This window comes from Stenella coeruleoalba (genome assembly GCF_951394435.1).
Source record: "Stenella coeruleoalba genome assembly, chromosome: 16".
Classification (NCBI taxonomy): Eukaryota; Metazoa; Chordata; class Mammalia; order Artiodactyla; family Delphinidae; genus Stenella; species Stenella coeruleoalba.
The window spans coordinates 926,841-943,158 of record NC_137162.1 but is presented as its reverse complement, the minus strand read 5'-3'; the positions used below and the strand labels follow the sequence as shown (position 1 = coordinate 943,158).

At 62.4% G+C, this 16,318-nt stretch overlaps 1 protein-coding gene across 2 annotated transcripts in view; it reads left to right on the top strand.

Annotated features, from left to right (window-relative positions):
• Positions 1–16,318, top strand: part of INPP5A (inositol polyphosphate-5-phosphatase A) — a 178,104-nt gene that overhangs the window by 123,278 nt on the left and 38,508 nt on the right. For both annotated transcript variants that reach the window (XM_079900603.1, XM_079900604.1), the window contains 3 exons: positions 1,018–1,121; positions 6,923–6,975; positions 8,407–8,526. In XM_079900603.1, the coding sequence (XP_079756729.1) occupies positions 1,018–1,121; positions 6,923–6,975; positions 8,407–8,526 (277 nt within the window). The remainder of the gene's footprint in view (positions 1–1,017; positions 1,122–6,922; positions 6,976–8,406; positions 8,527–16,318) is intronic.

Here is a 16,318-nt window from a genome sequence, read left to right as displayed (position 1 = left end):
AGGTCAGAGGAGCAGTGGGTACAGCGCAGCTCCGTCCTGGGGGAGGGGCCCACGTCACGTGCTGTCTGTGTGTCAGTGGGCCCGTGGGGGCCGGCAGCCCAGAGACTGCAGGCGGGGCTGCCTGTGGGACGCGGAGCAGGGCCTCCACAGACACTCTGACGGGACAGCTCGTCCTTCGTCCCAAACACCATGGATCTCCACACACCCCAGGACCCTCACCCCAGTGTCCTGGCCCGGGAGCAGGGGACAGGTGATGCTCCGGCAGCCGGTGGGGGCAGTCTGGTGACCGCCTGGGCTGGGGTCTCCCCGTGGCGGTCTCAGCAGGCCCCCCGCTGCCTGGGCTCTCTGCCGGCATCTCGTGGGGAGGCTGACAGCCTTCCCACCCACCAGACAAGTAAGAGTTTGAGGAATAAACACATTTGTGCATTAAACTCCACGGTGGTCTCTGAAAAGGAACGATCCCAGGTCTGGGTGTGAAAGGACCAGGCCAGGCCCTGTGTGCGGGGCGTCAGCCAGATGCGGGGAGAGCCCGCGGGACACTGGACAGGGCGGGTGGCCCAGAGTGCCTGGCCTTCATCCCTTTCCCCCGTCTCACGTAAGGACTCCCCTTCCCTGGTTAGGAGTGATGTTGGCTGGATGCAAGGAGGAAATCCATGTTATTAAATGAATTCGTCTTAAGTGTGAGTGGACGGTAACTCCACGGCCCTTTTAAATGCAGTCGCACTTTGCTCAGAGGATGCCAATTAGCCCCTGTAAATCCGCAGGCCGGGAGCTTGGAGCGGGTAATGACACCCCGTGTCAGATTCCAGGTCCAGGGATGGGAATGCACGAGCCACGGCGTCCCCGGGAGCAGCTGCCCTGCCTGGGGGCGTGGCCCTCGTCGGGTCTGCCTCCTGGGCCCTCCCTCGCCTCCACAGCACTGCCCGGGTGGGATGCGAGACCCCACGTGGCCCTGAGCTGGAGGGAGGGGGAGAAGAACTGAAGTTACCCCCGGGTCCTTCTTCTGCTCTTTCCTAGCCAAGAAGTATAAAAAAGTCACTGGTAAGGAGATCTACTCAGACACGCTGGAGAGCACGCCCATGCTGGAGAAAGAGAAGTTTCCGCAGGACTACTTCCCCGAGGTACGTCGGGGCCCCGCCGGCCACACTCGTACTAGTGCGTTTACTTTCAGGTGGGATTTAGGACGTGAAATCTTCATACTTCACAGTGGGGATCCCCCGGCTGCCGTCATGCTCCAGTATTCTGTCCTGGGAGGTTCTAAAACCCACGTGGGTTCATCTGCGTGGTCTTAGATGAGGGCTGGGAGAGCCCGTGGTGTTTACCGTTACATCAGTAGGTAAATTTTCTAACCATCATCGTTTCCAGGCAAAGGAACCTTCCCCCAGAGAGGTAGAAAAACCCTAACCTGTTCATCTGGGGCCTGGGGTGCGCCAGGGGCCTCGCAGCAAACCTCAGCGTGAGCAGGTCGATCTGGCCAGTGATGCAACCCGAACAGAGAGCTCGGGCGTGCTGGGACAGTGGCACTCGGGGGGCTCTCCCCATCCCCAGGGTGCTGAGTGAGCCCCGGGCTCTTCCCTGGCAAAGCCTTGGGTGTGGCCAGAGAGGCGCAGCTGCATACTCGGAGCCGGTGCCCCCACCCTGTGCGCTTCAGCAGAGGGAAGTGCGGGGTTACTTCTCACCCTCTGCTCAGACACAGTCAGGAAGCGTGCATGTGTTTCCTCTGGGTTTTAGTGCATTTTTGTCTAGTTATTTTTATGTAGCCGTTACGCTGCACACACAATTTTGGATTCTGGGATTTTCAGCGAATACTCTCACGACCAGCGTGTTTGGAGTCTCGTAACCTGTGTAGTCCAGGTGTTGATCCAGACTGGATCACCTTCCCTTTCGGGGCCTGTTGACTCGCAGTAGGAAGTGACCCGTGACTGAAGCATTCGGGGGTGAGACTGAGAGCCGGGCGGCCCCTCCTCACAGCTGCGTTTCCACACGGCCCCCAAAACCCCACGGGGCAGGTCTTCTTGGTCGAGGATTGCCCGCCGTGACTCTGTGGAGCCGCCCCTCCTGCGGCACTGGGAGCCGATTTCAGCAAGGCCGCAACTTTATTAACTTGCTTTATGACCCGATCCTGCAGTGGAGGAAAGGTGGCCGGTGCCTTGAAGGATGGGCCGCGTCCCCGGCCAAGGACGCGGTGTCAGGGGCCCGCCTCCCGCCCCGCCCGCCGCTGCCCCTGCCCCTGGGCACTGCTCCCCTCTGCTCTGCGTCCAAGATTGGAGGAGGGTGTGGCTAGAAGGCTCCGGAAGCTTCCGTTCTCAGCCTTCCATGAGTGCGGCCGAGCCCGTGAGTCCTGCAGTCCTCCCGGGACGTTGGCCAGTGGACATGTCCAGCAGGAGGCCGGCCCAGGGTTCCCCGGATCAGGGCGAGGGCTGAGAAGTCAGTTTCAGAGGCCATCAGTGTCGGTCTCCTGGCCCATCCCGATCCAGACTCACCCTTGCTCCCCTGCAGGCAGCATGGGAGCCGGCACTGGCCCTGGCCTGAGAGCAACCAGGGACCCCGGTGAAAACGGCACAAGCTGTGGGGAGACCAGGGGCGGGGACTGCAGCGCCACAGATAGGGTCTCGGCCTCTCCCCCGACGCGGGCATCTTAAGAGCGGGAGAGCCAGCTTACAGAGGCCCGCTGGGGACAGCCCTGAACGGGCCGAGGAAGAGGCTCTGGCATGTCAGCCGCTGCTCTGCAGGAGGGACCCTGACGCCCCTGCTGACGTCCAGGGTCCACGCACCTGGCAGAGAAGGCAGGGCTGCCGGGGACGGCCACGAAGCCAGCCTCGCCCAGATCAGCGCAGGGGCTGGGTGGCTGGTGGGCAGTGCTGGGCCCGGGCCTGCGTGGGGCTGGGCGGGGAGCACTTGAGGCAGCCCTTTGAGCAGTTAAGTATCTTTGCAGCTCTCCCCTTTAACTGCCACTGGAGTCCTGAGCCGCGGCAGGTGCCAAGGCGAGCCCGTGGCCTGGGACTGGCAGGCGGCAGGGATGGCAGGCGGGCCTCTGCTCTTCCCGAACCCGCCCGTTCCCTCGAGGTGCTCCCCCAGGCCGCTGCCCACCCAGGGGACGCCTGGTGCCTGGGACGGAGTTCCCACTCCGCGCCCCCCGCCAAGGACTGGGACGCACCTGGGTGACCTGGCTCGTGGTTGGACGCCCAGCGCGCGGCCCCCGTCGCCCCAGGGACTCGCTCAGCCCCCAGCTGTCCCTCATCCTCTCGTCACTTGCCAATGACTCCAGAATTCGGGGTCCTCTCACTCCACCTGTGCCCTCGGAGCTGGGGTCACTGGAGGCTCCCGGCATCTGTCATCTAGGAGCTGTGCTCTCCCGAAGAGGAGCCTTCTGTGACAGTCACCGTGTCTTCCTGGGTGGGCAGAGGGGGCCCCACTGCTTCCTCCGGAGAAGGTGCCCGGCACGTGGGCGGGAGCCTCTGCGTTCCCGGCTTGCCCGCTGCCGCCCTGGCCCTCAGGCTCTGCCCTGTGCGGGCTCCCTCCCCAGAGGCCGCGGCGTGTCTGGGGGTCTCCCCGCATTTCTCTTCCCACCAGGGCCCAGGCGGCTGTGAAGCTTGGGCTGAGGTTGACCTGTGGGTGGTGGGGGGGGGCAGGTGTGGGGACCTCAGCTGTGGTTCCCACCTCCCTGCACACCCCATGTGCTTGCTGTGCCCCCCGAGGTGCTGGCCGGTGCCGGCCGGGGGCACTGAGCCCTCCTCAGACCCAATTCCAGGCGGCCTCACTGTCATCCGCAGGCAGAGGGGGGAGTGCGTCTCTGGGCGGAGAAGGTTGGGGGGTCTCTGGGTTAGACCCCGATGTCTCGACTAGAGCGGCGTGTTGCTGGGACAAGGTGACCCCTGCCCCGGGGTGCTGGCCTTCCTGGGGGCCCCGTTCTGCTCCATGGAATTGCCCGAGTGTGTGCTCCGCTGGGTCTGATGACGTATGAGTTTTCAGGGCTTGTTCATTTTCCTCTCATCTCCATAAATTAACAGAAGGAAAATCTTATTGAGAAAAACACAAATGCTTCTGATGTTTCTGTCAACTGCGTGGAATTTCTCAGGTGTAAGAAACTCCAGGACCGTTGCCGGGCTCCCGTGTCCTGCTAGGAGCCCCTGCCTGGCGTGCGTCAGGTCAGCAGGCCGCCGGGCAGGGCCGCGGTGCCCAGGAGGCTGTGCTGCGGCTGCTCCCCTCCTGCTGGGCCTGCAGTCCAGGCCTTTAGCCTTATTGGAACACGTTCTGGGGGAGGGAATTAGTTTAAGACTGATTTCTCTTTCTTTTATTACCGTCACTTAAGGGCAATCTAAACGTAATTACCATGATGGAGGCATGATGCAATTCCAAATAATTACAGCCCACTGCACATAAAACCGACAGAACTTCCCTGGTGGCTTGTGGGCGCTCTTGGCTCGACGCGAATTCCACGTGCTGCCTCTGGGGGAAGCACTCCAGGCAACGCGAGACCGTTTTGAAAAGCAGGTCTGCGTCGTCCGTCGGGGCCGAGGCATTTTATTCCTCCTGCCCATCGTGAGAAATTGGTTGTTTCCATGCATCACAGGGACTGTTCCAAGCTCTTATGAAAGATGAATTAATTTCACTAATGCTCTGAAGCGGGCCTTTCACGGGGAGGCTGGGTGGTGATAACCTTCCCGCAGCCTCCCTTTTCTCACCGTGATTTATGCCGTCTTTTAGTAGATGAAGCCGCCTGTATTCGCCATCCATCTGCTGGTAAAGGCATCCTATTAACAGGGCATCTGAGCAGAGACTTAATATTGTCAGGTGAATGATGTGGCGGCCCCCCCACCGCCCCCGCCCAGACCCGGGTGTGACATGGTTCCCACTCCAGTGTGAGAGCCTCTCTGAGAACTGGGGTGGACACCCCGGGGCACCCCAGCCACTGCCGTCCCGTCTGCCGTCGCCTGGAGCCTTGGGTGGCTTGAGAAGGTGGCCGATGACCAGTGAGCCTGGGAGCGTGCACGGGGCTGGGAAGAGGCAGAGGAGGCCCAGCCCCGCCCGCTTGCACCCCGCCTCCGTTTGCTATGAGCACCTGCATCCGGAAGCTTCTGTGCTGGAGGCCCCAGCCTCCCTACATGTGTGCTGACCACAGGCTGCCCTGCCGGCTGCTCCCAGGGAACCGGCCCAGACCCTGGTCCCGCTTCCGGAGGCTCGCCCTGAGCCCAGGAGTCAGGCCGCCCTGTGCTGCAGCTCCTGGTTTCCGAATGTGCACGAGGGCACCAGGGTGGCGGCGCCTGCTTCCCACTCTCTGCAGGACGTGGCTGCAGACGGAAGACAAGTCGCTGGTTCTCCCGGAGAGGCTGAGGGGGGGCGGGGCGCCCTCGACAGCCGGTGTGCGTGGCGACCCCCTCCCACTCCCGCTGCGGCAATGGGAGAAGGCGACAGACCTTCTGGTGGATTTGACCGGGCCCACGTCCAGCCTGGCTCCCCTGCGGCCTGCCCCAGCGGGTGACCACTTGCCATGTGACCTTGGGTGCGATTCTCAACCTCGAGGGCTCCTGGGTCCCGCAGGTGCTGCGCTGAACAGCGGGCTGGGTTCTGAACCGGACGTGGTCAGAGAGAGGGTCAGCGAATCAGCGGTCCGGTTGAGGATGCGTCAGGAACTCAAGGCCGTGGTGACCTTGTGAGAGCAGTCTGGGCAAGGGGTGGGGTTAGGAGCCCACGGGGCGCCGAACGAACGGAGCAGAAGAGAGAGGAGCCCCTCGTGACGGCTGGCTGTTGGGGGAGTAGAAACAAATGGGACGGTGGTTAGGGAGGCGCGTGGAGAGCGCTTTAGCCGCCGAACTGTCTGCACGAAGTAAAGAAATGCGTGGCTGACCTGGGCCCCCACTTCCCTGGACATGGCTGTCAGGAGGCAGTGCTTTTCGCCGCGTTGGTCTCTGGGTCCCACGCGGCTAGCATCTCCGGGACCACGCGGTCTCCGCCCTCTGCCCCCGCCTGTCCCCACGGCACAGCCCCACATGCCCCCCGCCCGAGGACCAGCCCCTGTGCTCCGTGGACGCTTGACACGCTGCCCTGGGACGTGGGCGGAGGGTCCCGGAGAAGACAGACGTTCCCTCCAGCACCCTAAAGTTTGCCACCAGGGATTCAGGAAGGTCCCCAGTGCCTCCCGCAGACTTGCAAGGGGTGCCGGGCAGAGCCCCACTCCCAAAACTGCTCAGGCCGTGAAGCTACCCTGTGCTGTGTGGCCATTTAAGTGAAAGTTGATTATGACACTGTCACACGCGGCCCCCAACACGGAACGTCCTTCGTCACAGAGCGGCTGCTGGGCAGCCCGGCTGCATCCCACCCTCCTCCCCTTCCAGCGTGAGCACGAGGGGACGTGGCCGCTGACGCTGGGCGGGGCAGGTGCCGCCCCAGCTGCGGGACAGCAGGACGGGTGGTGGCTCAGCGAGGCTTCTCCCAGCTTCTCCAGCAGAAGTTCCTTTCTTTGAGGTGGGGTTGGTGGAGCAGAAGTAGAGATGGGGTTTCTGTGTCTGTCTGCCTCCCGGGGTCCCACACGGCTCTCTCGCGGCTATGACGCCGCAGGCCCCGAGCCCGCTAGTGGCGGCCTCTCCACGCCGACCGCGCAGCTTCCTGCCGGCTCAGAGGCGTCCTGTCACCCGCCAGGCCCGCCAGCTGCGTAGGAGGTCTTGCTGGCGCCGCCGCTCGGGGCCCCCTGAACTTGGCCAAGGGCGTCCTCCTGTCCACTGGGGCCCCCCATGGCCTGGCCGACTGAGCCCCTGCAGCTGGTCTGGGAGATGGTGGTGGTCGTGCCTCGTGGTCCCCTCCCTGCCCGCAGCCAGTGCGGAGCCCGTGTGGTCCCACTTTTCTCGGCGCCCCGACTGCCTGTGAGCCAGGCATGCCCTCCTCCCCCCTCACTGCTGACAAGTGTGACCTGTTTGTTTTTCAGTGCAAGTGGTCGAGGAAAGGCTTCATCCGGACGAGGTGGTGCCTTGCAGACTGGTACGTCCACCGTGGTCCCCTGCGTCCCAGGACGCCCCCCTTCAGCACTGCGGGGGCACTTCCGTCAAAGGCTGCCCGACCCGACCCGACCCTCTACTCTTTGACCCTTTTTGTTCTGGCGACTCTGTGTGACACAGAGCGTGGTTGCCGGGCACATGACTGTGGTGTCCCCGCACTCACTCCCACCCGCCCCCCCATCCCATGGGTGCCCTGGCAGCCCCTCCCCATGGCGGTCCCCCTGCTGCTGCGTCCAGCAGCGGGTCCTGCTTCCCTGACGTGCGCTCGGCCACCTGGGGTCGGGCCCGGGGGACTGAGGCCACGGTCTGCACTGTGAGGTCCTGGGGTTGGGGTGTCTCCCTGGGGAGAGGCCCGACCTGCCGCTAGCTGACCGCTTGTTCAGGCCAAGGCTGCAGCCCATCCTCAGGAGCTGCACTCCCGTCAGGTGCCAGCGTCAGCCAGTGACCGCGGCCCCCCTGCTATTTCCACGCGGGCCCCTCCTTGGGGCCACGCAGGTCAGGGCGTTTCCTGAGGCCAGGGTCCCAGAGCGTGAGAGGGAGCTGAGACAGCCGCAGCCTTCCTGACCTGACCCCCCAACTCCTGCCGTTGTTCTCAGTCCCACGGGCCCCCCCGGTGCAGCGTGGGAGGGGCACGGGGTGGCCGCCTGGGGTCAGTGGGTCCTCATGAGGCCATAGGAGAGAATTTGAGCTCTTTATCCGGCCCAGGACAGTGCTGTCAGGTCAGCGCACGTGTCTCACTGGATCGTGGGGCCCAGTGGTCCCAGCTCTGCGGATGGCCCCCACCTCTCTGTGCGGCAGACAGGCTGCAGCGATGCCCCAGGGCTCCCTGGGCACGAGAGGCTGACAGGCCAAACCCGCCTCGCCACGTCCCTGCAGAAGCCCAGGCGACACTGGGCTGCTGGGGTTTCCCCAAGGGTTTTCCAAGGGCTGTGAGCTTGGGGCTTCTTCTGGGGAGTGAAATGAATCCCTTAGTGACCCCTATGGCACGGGGACCCCATGGTGAGCACTGAGCAGCACAGGGGGCTTCGGGCTGTAGCACCAGCTGCCCGTGGAGGGAGCTAAGGCCTGGGGAGGGGCCTTGTCCCCCCTCCCCACTCCCGTCGCCCCTTCCCCGGCCTCCCTCCCGCTCCCCCCGCCCCCCGTTCTGAGGAAAGTTCCTGGGATCCTGTGTAGGTCCCTTTCTCCAGAGAAACAGCTCCCTTTTCCGTTGGCCGAGTACCCGTGTCTGTGTGGGGACTTCACTGTGTGAGGACTCCAGGTCTTGTGTGTCCTCTGACCACACCTCGGGGGAGGACACGCCCGGGCAGCGTGGGTGCACCTGCCTTGAGGAGCCAGGTGGGGTGGCATGGGGGGCCGGCCCAGGCAGCCGGGCAGCTCCAGCCCTCCTCCGAGCTTCCTGTCTCTGTCCCCGCAGTGCCTTCGACTTGGTGAACATCCATCTTTTCCACGATGCTTCCAACCTGGTTGCCTGGGAGACCAGCCCTTCTGTGTACTCGGGGATCCGGCACAAGGCCCTGGGCTACGTGCTCGACAGGTGGGTACTGAGGGGGGCCTCCCCCCGCCCACCTCTGGGGAGGAGCGTGCCTTGCTCTTTAAGCCATTTTTCGTATTTACCCAAAATACGGAACTTGCTAGTGTCGACCCAGGGCTAATGCACAAAGCCCGACCCCTGCCCCAAGGCTCCCGTTATCCTGTCCAGGCGCGCTGGACAGTGGGTGGCCTCACTTTCTTTTCCGTCTTGGGGGGAAGATGAGCCATGGCAGACGGAAGTCTCGTTTGGCCTGGGGTCCCGCTGGCCGCGGGCTGAGTCTTCCCAGACTCTGGCCCCCCACCGGGCTCCGGCTATAGGCCCCTTGGAGTGGCTGGCCGGGCAGGTCTGCCCTGCCTGGCGGAGCGCCGCCTCCCGCACCGCTCTGCCCCAGCTTCCCGGCCCGGCTGCGGGCCCCTGGCCAGAGGGGAGGCAGCCTCAGTGGTCATCAGAGTGCGCGAGTTCCTCCCATCACCTGCCCAGGCTCCCAGCACACCCCTCCGACCGCCCTGGCCCCCGTCACAGCTGGTTTTCAGGACCCTCCCCCCTGGGCCCTCTGAGGCCCTCCCTCTGTCTGCGATGGTCTCATGTGACCTCTCACGGGGTCGCCGCTGATGGGCTGTCATCTGGGAAAGAAAGGGAGCTCCTCACACCCAATTAACAGGCTGCGTTGGGCCCTGATTTGCCGGAGCGCGTCCAGCGGCCGAGTCCTCAGCTGGAGTCCTCTCCCACCAGCGCCCGTGCCCTAAGTGGGGCCTTTGGTCCGCTTGGGCTTGGGGCGGGGTCTCAGATCTCCCCAGGACCTCGCCAGCCTGCCCAGACCATGAGTTGTGCCTGTTCCTTCTGTGCGCGTGCTCGGCCGAGACGCTCCCTGGACGGAGCCGGAAGGCCAGGAGCCTGTCCTCGTGCCACCAGTCAGCGGGACGAGACAGTGGCCGCCAGTTCGCCTCCGGGCTGCCGGAGATCAGGCCTCTTGCCCCATCCGAGGCCCCCACGTGGGGGACACGGGGATCTGCTTGCCCTCACCCTGTCTGCAGCCAGGCGCCAGCATCGCCCAGTCTGTGCTGAGGCCCCGGGCTGTCCGCCTTCGCGGCACCGGCCTGACGCGCACGGTGCCTTGGTCCGGGAGGAGGCCCAGGGGCGCGTGTGGTCACATCAGACTTGGGAGCGGCCCTCCTGGGAGGGCTCATCTCGCAGCGGCCAGACCGGCCTCCCAGGGCTGCTCGGCTGGGGCGCGGCTGGGGCCCTGCGGTCCCCGGGCCCTCTCTGGGGCCTCCTTTGGGGCCGGAGCCGGCTGGATGGGGAATGAGCTGGGCTTGGCGGCTGTGGTCAGGTCATCAGACGGATGGCCTGAGGATGTGTCACTGCCCCAGACCGCCTGTGCTTTGCGACCCCCGGGAAAGCGGCCTCTGGGTTTCGGGCCCTTCCCCAGCTCTGCGTTCCCATGAAGGGCTTCTGTGGGGCGCTCAGCCAGCCGCATCCGGACCTCCGCCGCGCGGGGCCGGGCCGCCCGCACAAAGGGCCGCTCTGTCGGCGGTGAATGACGGGCCGCCCTTTCATCGGGGATGCTAACCTTTTGGCAGCCACCAGCAGACCGCATTCTCTCTGCCGATTGGGAGGACAATGCCATGCTGGCCCTTTGAATGGACGCTGCCACCAACAGTTTCCCATTCAGGGCGTTGGGAACCTCTGGGAACATTGTCTGCGGCCGGCGTGGACGCAGGGAAACAGTGCGGGGTCCGAGGGGAGCCCGCCTTCCCGGCTTAATCTCCCCGTAAAGCCTCGCAGGCTCGCGTTTCCATCCGAGCGAGGGTGTCAGGCCCGGGAAAGGTGGCACGTCAGCCCAGGTCCTGTCCCCACAAGGTGGTGGGGGGACCGCGGGTTAAAACCGAGAGGCACCCAGTGCTGTGTTTGCAGTTTTTCTGTGAATCCAAGATTATTCCAAAATAAAAGTCTTACTTAAAACAAAACAAAAAACCCTGAGAGTCAAACTCTCATCTGAAGTGTGTGAACTTTCAGAATTGTTTACGCTAGGAGCAGCGCCCACCATGAATGTCCCCTGCAGAGCACCACGCCCATGGCGCCCTTGCTGTGATGGGCTTAGTGGGAAGGATTCCCCTTGGAGACGTTGCAAAATAGGATTTCCAGTGTTAATAAAGGGCGGCCAGTGGGTTCGTCTGGGTTTTTATGGTAAATCATAACTGATGTTTTTGTGCAATAATTTTTTGCTTTAAATCTCTTGTTCTGGGACTTCCCTGGCGGTCCAGTGGTTAAGACTCTGTGCATCCAATGCAGGGGGTGTGGGTTTGACCCCTGGTCGGGGAACTAAGATCCCACGTGCCGCGAGTCGGGGCCAAAAAAAAAAAAAAGAAAATTTAAAAAAACCCTCTCGCTCTGCAAGGTTAAAAGAAGACAAACCTCTAATTAGCAAAGGGCGTCAGGCTCAGAGACGCTGCAGTGGGCTGTGTTGGGGCCTCTGCGCGGGGCCTGGGGTCCTGTCTGCCTGGAGGGGTGGCTCGGACCCTCCTTGGGGCTCTGGGGGGCTGTGTGTGCCGCGTGCACCTTTGTACCCCCCGTGGGGACAGGTGGTCCCTCTCCAGGCGCACAGTCACGCTCTTGGGGAACGTTTAGGGCATTAACTCGGCAGCAGAGACTGCAGCTCACACAGTCCTTCCTGGACTCTCCCAAGCTTTCGGCCGTGAAGTGAGATTTTTTTTCCACAAGTGACAGGCCTCTTGTGTCTCCCTATGCAATGCGGCCGGGCCAGGTCCTCAGGAACATTTTTACATCACAACTGTGAAATCTCGGCATAAAGCGCCCCTTTGTCCCCCAGTATCTCTTCACAAATACAGTCCATTGTCACAGCGCTGAAGTTAATTTGATCAACATTGGGACATTTAACTTTTATGTCCGGTCAAAAGAGTTGTTTCATGCTCATTTTGGGCTTTCAAAGAAAATGATTGCCAGAAAAATAATGCTGCCTGGGACAATTGGGAGCAATTAGTTTCCCAGGGCGCGGCGGTGTGATGCGGCTGCTCACAGCTCCCCTTTGTCGTCCTGCGGGCGGTCATCCGTCAGCTGTCAGCCGCTCAAAGACCCTCGTCTCAGGGCTTCTCTTAGGGCCGTTCCCAGAACTCGCCTCGCTGGTCAGCCAGCAGAAGAAAAGCCGCCGGTCTCCAGGCAAAGACAGGCTCTGTGCTAAGGATGCGGGGCATCGGGACGCCCCACGTGGCCGGTGGCCCCCACCTCCCCACTCAGGCGTCCCTCAGCCTGGAGGCCCAGGTGGCCACTGTCCCGTGTCTGTTTGGAGCCCAGCTCAGACGCAGGAGTCCCGGGCCCACCAGGCAGCGTCCTCGCCGCCCCAGCTCCTCCCCAGCCGAGGGCTGGGCTCCTGCGTGCTCCTGGCGTCAGGCATCCAGCGAGGTGTGGGAGGCTACGATGACAGTCCTGCGCCCTCCACTCGGCAGTGTCGGGTTTACGTTTTTCCGTGCTTGTCCTTCTGTCCAGAAGTGAAACGAGGGTGCCGTCGGTGCCCCTGTGTTCTCTGTCCTGAACCCTCGTCGTACCCGCCCCCCCACTCTGCCCCCCAGCCGTCTTGATCCAGTGCCTGTCTTTCCTGGACCCCGTGCACATCCCTGGACCGCTTGTGTGTGTTAACATGTGTGCAGTATTGTATATGTTTTTATTGCACGTTTGCATCCTCTGTTGTTTTGGGGGAGGCAGGCTTCCGAGAGCCCCTTACATGATATCCTGGAGTGTCACGTGAACGGCAGCACGGGCACCTCCCTCTGTGGCTTGTATCGTGGGTTTGTCACTCCCACCCTCCAGCTCCATGTCCCTCGTGGCAGCTCCGTCCGTGCTCGTCCACCATCTTGCTGGCCTTCGTTTGCGGTGTTCTCGGGGCTTCGCTAGCATTCAGAACGTCTCGTCCTTCTCCGCCGGACTGTGGCCCCGCCAGCTGCGTGCTCACCCGGGCTGGGGACCGCAGGGTGGTCTGCATCTCCCGAAAGCCGCTGACATTCAGCATTGTTTCCGACGTTCTTTGATATCAAAAGTCTTAAAGCCTCCGTCGGCTTTCTGAGCTTCCAGCTCTTGTTTTCTCTTCCGGGTACGTGGGGGAACTGAGTGGCCCCAGGAGGCTATGGGTCTTCTCTGCTTCTCTGGCTTGTGGTGGCATCTGAGCAGAAAAGGCGTATTTAATATTATGATGCTATTTAAAGAACGAATGAGAGAACTGCTGACGGGAAGCTCAGCCTGATGCCTGCAGGAGGTCTCCACCCACAGCCCTGCCCTGGAGACCGTTGTCATCAAAGGGAGCACGGCCATGCAGAGGGTGGCAAACAGCGATTTGATTGAGAAGTGCCAGCCATGGTGGGGCCTGAACCCCTCCTGTCCCCCTGACAGAGGCAGCCTCGTGGGCTGGAGGACATCTCGGTGCACAGACAGGAAACTCAGGCCCAGGCTGGAGCCGGACCAACCGTGCAGATTACTGGAGAGCCCGCGGCCACGATGCACTTCGTTGCCCTCAGCTCTGGAGGCCACGGGTCTGGGGTCAGGGCCCGGCGTGGTCCGGCTCTGGAGAGACCCCTTCCTGCTGGACGCCGCTGGCTGCCTTCTTGCTGTGTTCTCAGGTGGCAGAAGAAGCCCTGGCGCCTCTTCTTACGAGGACACCTGTCCCATCAGGTCAGGGCCCACCCTCATGGCCCCATTTGACCTGGATCATCTCCTGAGCGCTCCGTCTCCAGTACTGTCTCAAGGGGCTGGGCTTCCACGTAAGACTGCAGGGACAGTCCAGCGCCCGCGGGGCCTCATGGCCTCATTCCAACAGCCGAGCTCCGGCCACCAGCCGGCTGAGACCAGAGGGGCATTTCAGAACCGGGCGCGGTCCCCGGAAGCTTACGGAAAAGAGTGGGTTCTGTAACCAGCCACGGCGGCTGCCCCGGCGCTCTCCATGTTCTGCTGCTCGAGGGTGTGGCCTTATTGTGCTGAGACTCCCCCTGGTCCACCCCACGCAAGTGGCTGAGGGTTCGTGTGTCACCCGTGCTGGGGAGCCCTGGGCCCAGCCCCAGGGTGCCTGCTGCTGCAGGAGGCATGGGTGGCCTCACAGGTCACTGGGGCGCCAGGCCTGGGTAGACGCCGGGCTGGAGGAGCGCATGGTGCCGGCTGGCGGGGCGCATGCGTCGCTGGGACTCGGCTCAGGCTCCATCCCTCAGATGTGTCCTTCCTGCCTTCACACGGTATCCTCCTCCTCTGTCTCTGCCTCAGGGGCGTCTGGGACAACCCACCTCCCCACAGGCTCCCTCGTGCCTGCAGCTGTCACAGTAGGGGACTCCCCCAGGGCTGCCAGCCCCACCGGCCCAAGCCCGAGGCCAGCACGCGGGGCAGAGTGAAGCGTGCAGTCCTGAGAATAGCTTCCAGGAAGGTCGGTCTGTAGAAGGCAGCTTAGATGCACGTGTGATAAACCCTTCAATCTGATGCTTTAAGACTAAAGGAAACTCCAAAGACCCTGAAATCAGCGGCCAGTCGTAGGAACCTCCTGCCGTCCGTGCTTTGCTATTTCAACTTGTTTGACCTGAGCACATGGCCTCTCCCAGATCTGAGACGAAACCTGAGGTCAGTTTCCACCACGTTCAGAGGCTAAAAATAACAAAGGAAGGACCCTGGAGTGCAGCCTGGTGGGCAGGCCCGACGGCCCCTCGTCTGCCCCTCCGCCTGGCGTCCTGTCCAAGGCCCGAGCCGCCCCAGTAGAAACGTGTGACCTCAGGTATTCGATCTGTGGCCCCTTCAGGGCTGTCGCCTCTGCCATCGGGCTCTTCAAGCCGCGAGGCGTCCTCGGCCCCTTCCTTCCGCACAGGCAGCCTGAGCGGGTGGGGACCCTTCGGCACAGCAAGGTTCCTCGCGTCGTGAAATCGCCCGTCAAGACAGAAAGAGGCTCCGTTCTCAGGGCCTAGAGCACTGATTTCCATGGCTCTTCGTGTAGTTCTCTTTCTGAATTAGGCACAGGGTATTGACGTGGACCTACTTTTTAATCATAATAGCTACTGACAAGGTAATTAATTTTAAAACAACGCTTCTTTCCTGCTGGCCCAAATGGCACTATGTTGAAATTAAAAGTGAGGGCTGCGGGCCGCGGTCTGGCACTCGGACGACTGCTTCCCCGTGACAGCCCTTCCATCTCGCCTCGGACGGTGATGTTATTAATGGGCTCAGGCCATTACATCAAAAGGAGCAGGGCACGGGAAGATGATAAAGTTTAGGGTTTTAATGATAGAATTACAAGACCCGAGACAAGCTGATGAAATCACGTCACCCGTCACCGCGGGCCACCCCGTCCGTCACCAGAAAGAGGCCGTGGGGGCCGGGTTCCAGGAAGGCCGCCAGAGGCAGCCTTCTCTCCCTCCGAACCCGCAGAGCTCTTCAAAGTTGATTTAGTCCCATATTAAATCTGAAATTCGTTATCTTTTAAAAAGGAAATTACCTCTAAACGGATTCTGCCATTTAATTAGCCAGATAGTCTTGCTTCCCCGGCACGGTGTCGGCCGTCTGCACTGCTTCCTGGTCCCTCGTTTCCCGCCCATCCGTCAGGGCGAGGACGGTCAGCCGGGGTCAGCCGGGCTCGTGCTTCACCCAAATCGTCTGACGCCCGCCCGCCTCCACATACCTCCCGGGAAACCGCCTGTGTGGGGACTGGGGCCCAGGCCTGGGCCGGACCTCCTGTGCGTCCCTCGTGGCCGCCTGGAGCAGGAGAGCTAGTGTGGCCGTGACCTCCAGCGCCCTCAGGCACCTTCCAAGGCTTCGACCCCAGGAAATGTGGAGCTCCAGCCTTTCCTGCCGCAGGGCTGGAGCCCGGCTTTCCAAGACAAGATTTAAGGCAAATGCTCTGGCTCGAGAAATAGTTCAGGATCGAGGGGCGCTGTGAGCGCTCTGGCCTCGCGTCTGAGCCGTGTCCCCGTCGCCTTGCTGAGGTGTCGCGTGTGACCCGACACCACGTTAAGCGTAAGAAGCCGCGAGAGAGCAGCCGGTTCGCCTGTGAACGCAGAGGTTTCTCCACTTGCCACACCGACTTTTCTCGAGGACATTGTGCCCTGGGCTTCTTAATAAACAGAAGCTGATACACCCTCAGGATAAGATGTGTAGGTTTAAAGTGGACATTTAAAGTGTTTCTGCCCAGGAAGCGTGACAGCTCGCCCTCCTTCCTTCAGCAAATCAAGTCGAAGCTTCGGTTTGGTTTAGTTTTTCTTAAAAAATAAATAAAAAGAACGAAAGAAAAGAGAAGTCCCCTTGAGTGGCCTGAGGTCCGAGTGGCGGTGGTGAGGAGGCGCCGTGCGACCGCTGAGCCCAGACCTCGTGGGGTCCCAGGCGCCGTGTCAGCTTGCTCCCCAGCCCCTTGCCCCGGGACACCCCAATGGGCACCCCCCAGGCTCCTGTCTGGAGGCAGCCTTGCTGGGCCGGGGGCGCAGGGGGAGGGGGCTGAGGCCGGGAGGTGCCCCCGAGGGCCTCCAGGCGGGCTGGGGCCGACGGGCCTCGGGGAGCTGCAGGGACTGGCGGTCCTTGCGCTGGGGCTGCACGGCTGCTGGGCGCAGAGCGGTGACGTGGGGTCCCAGAGCCGTGAGGCTGGAGGGTGAGGGCACGGGGAGCAGCCCCCGTGCCCACCCCCAGGCACAGGCCCTGGGGCCGCAGGCGTCTCTGGCCTCCGCGCACAGCCAGCAGTCACTTGGCAGGGCTGCAGTGAAGAGTTCCGTTTGGGGGTTTTTTAAAGAGCAGTGTGGCGGAGCCCCAGTGGTTGTGTCTCTCTCAT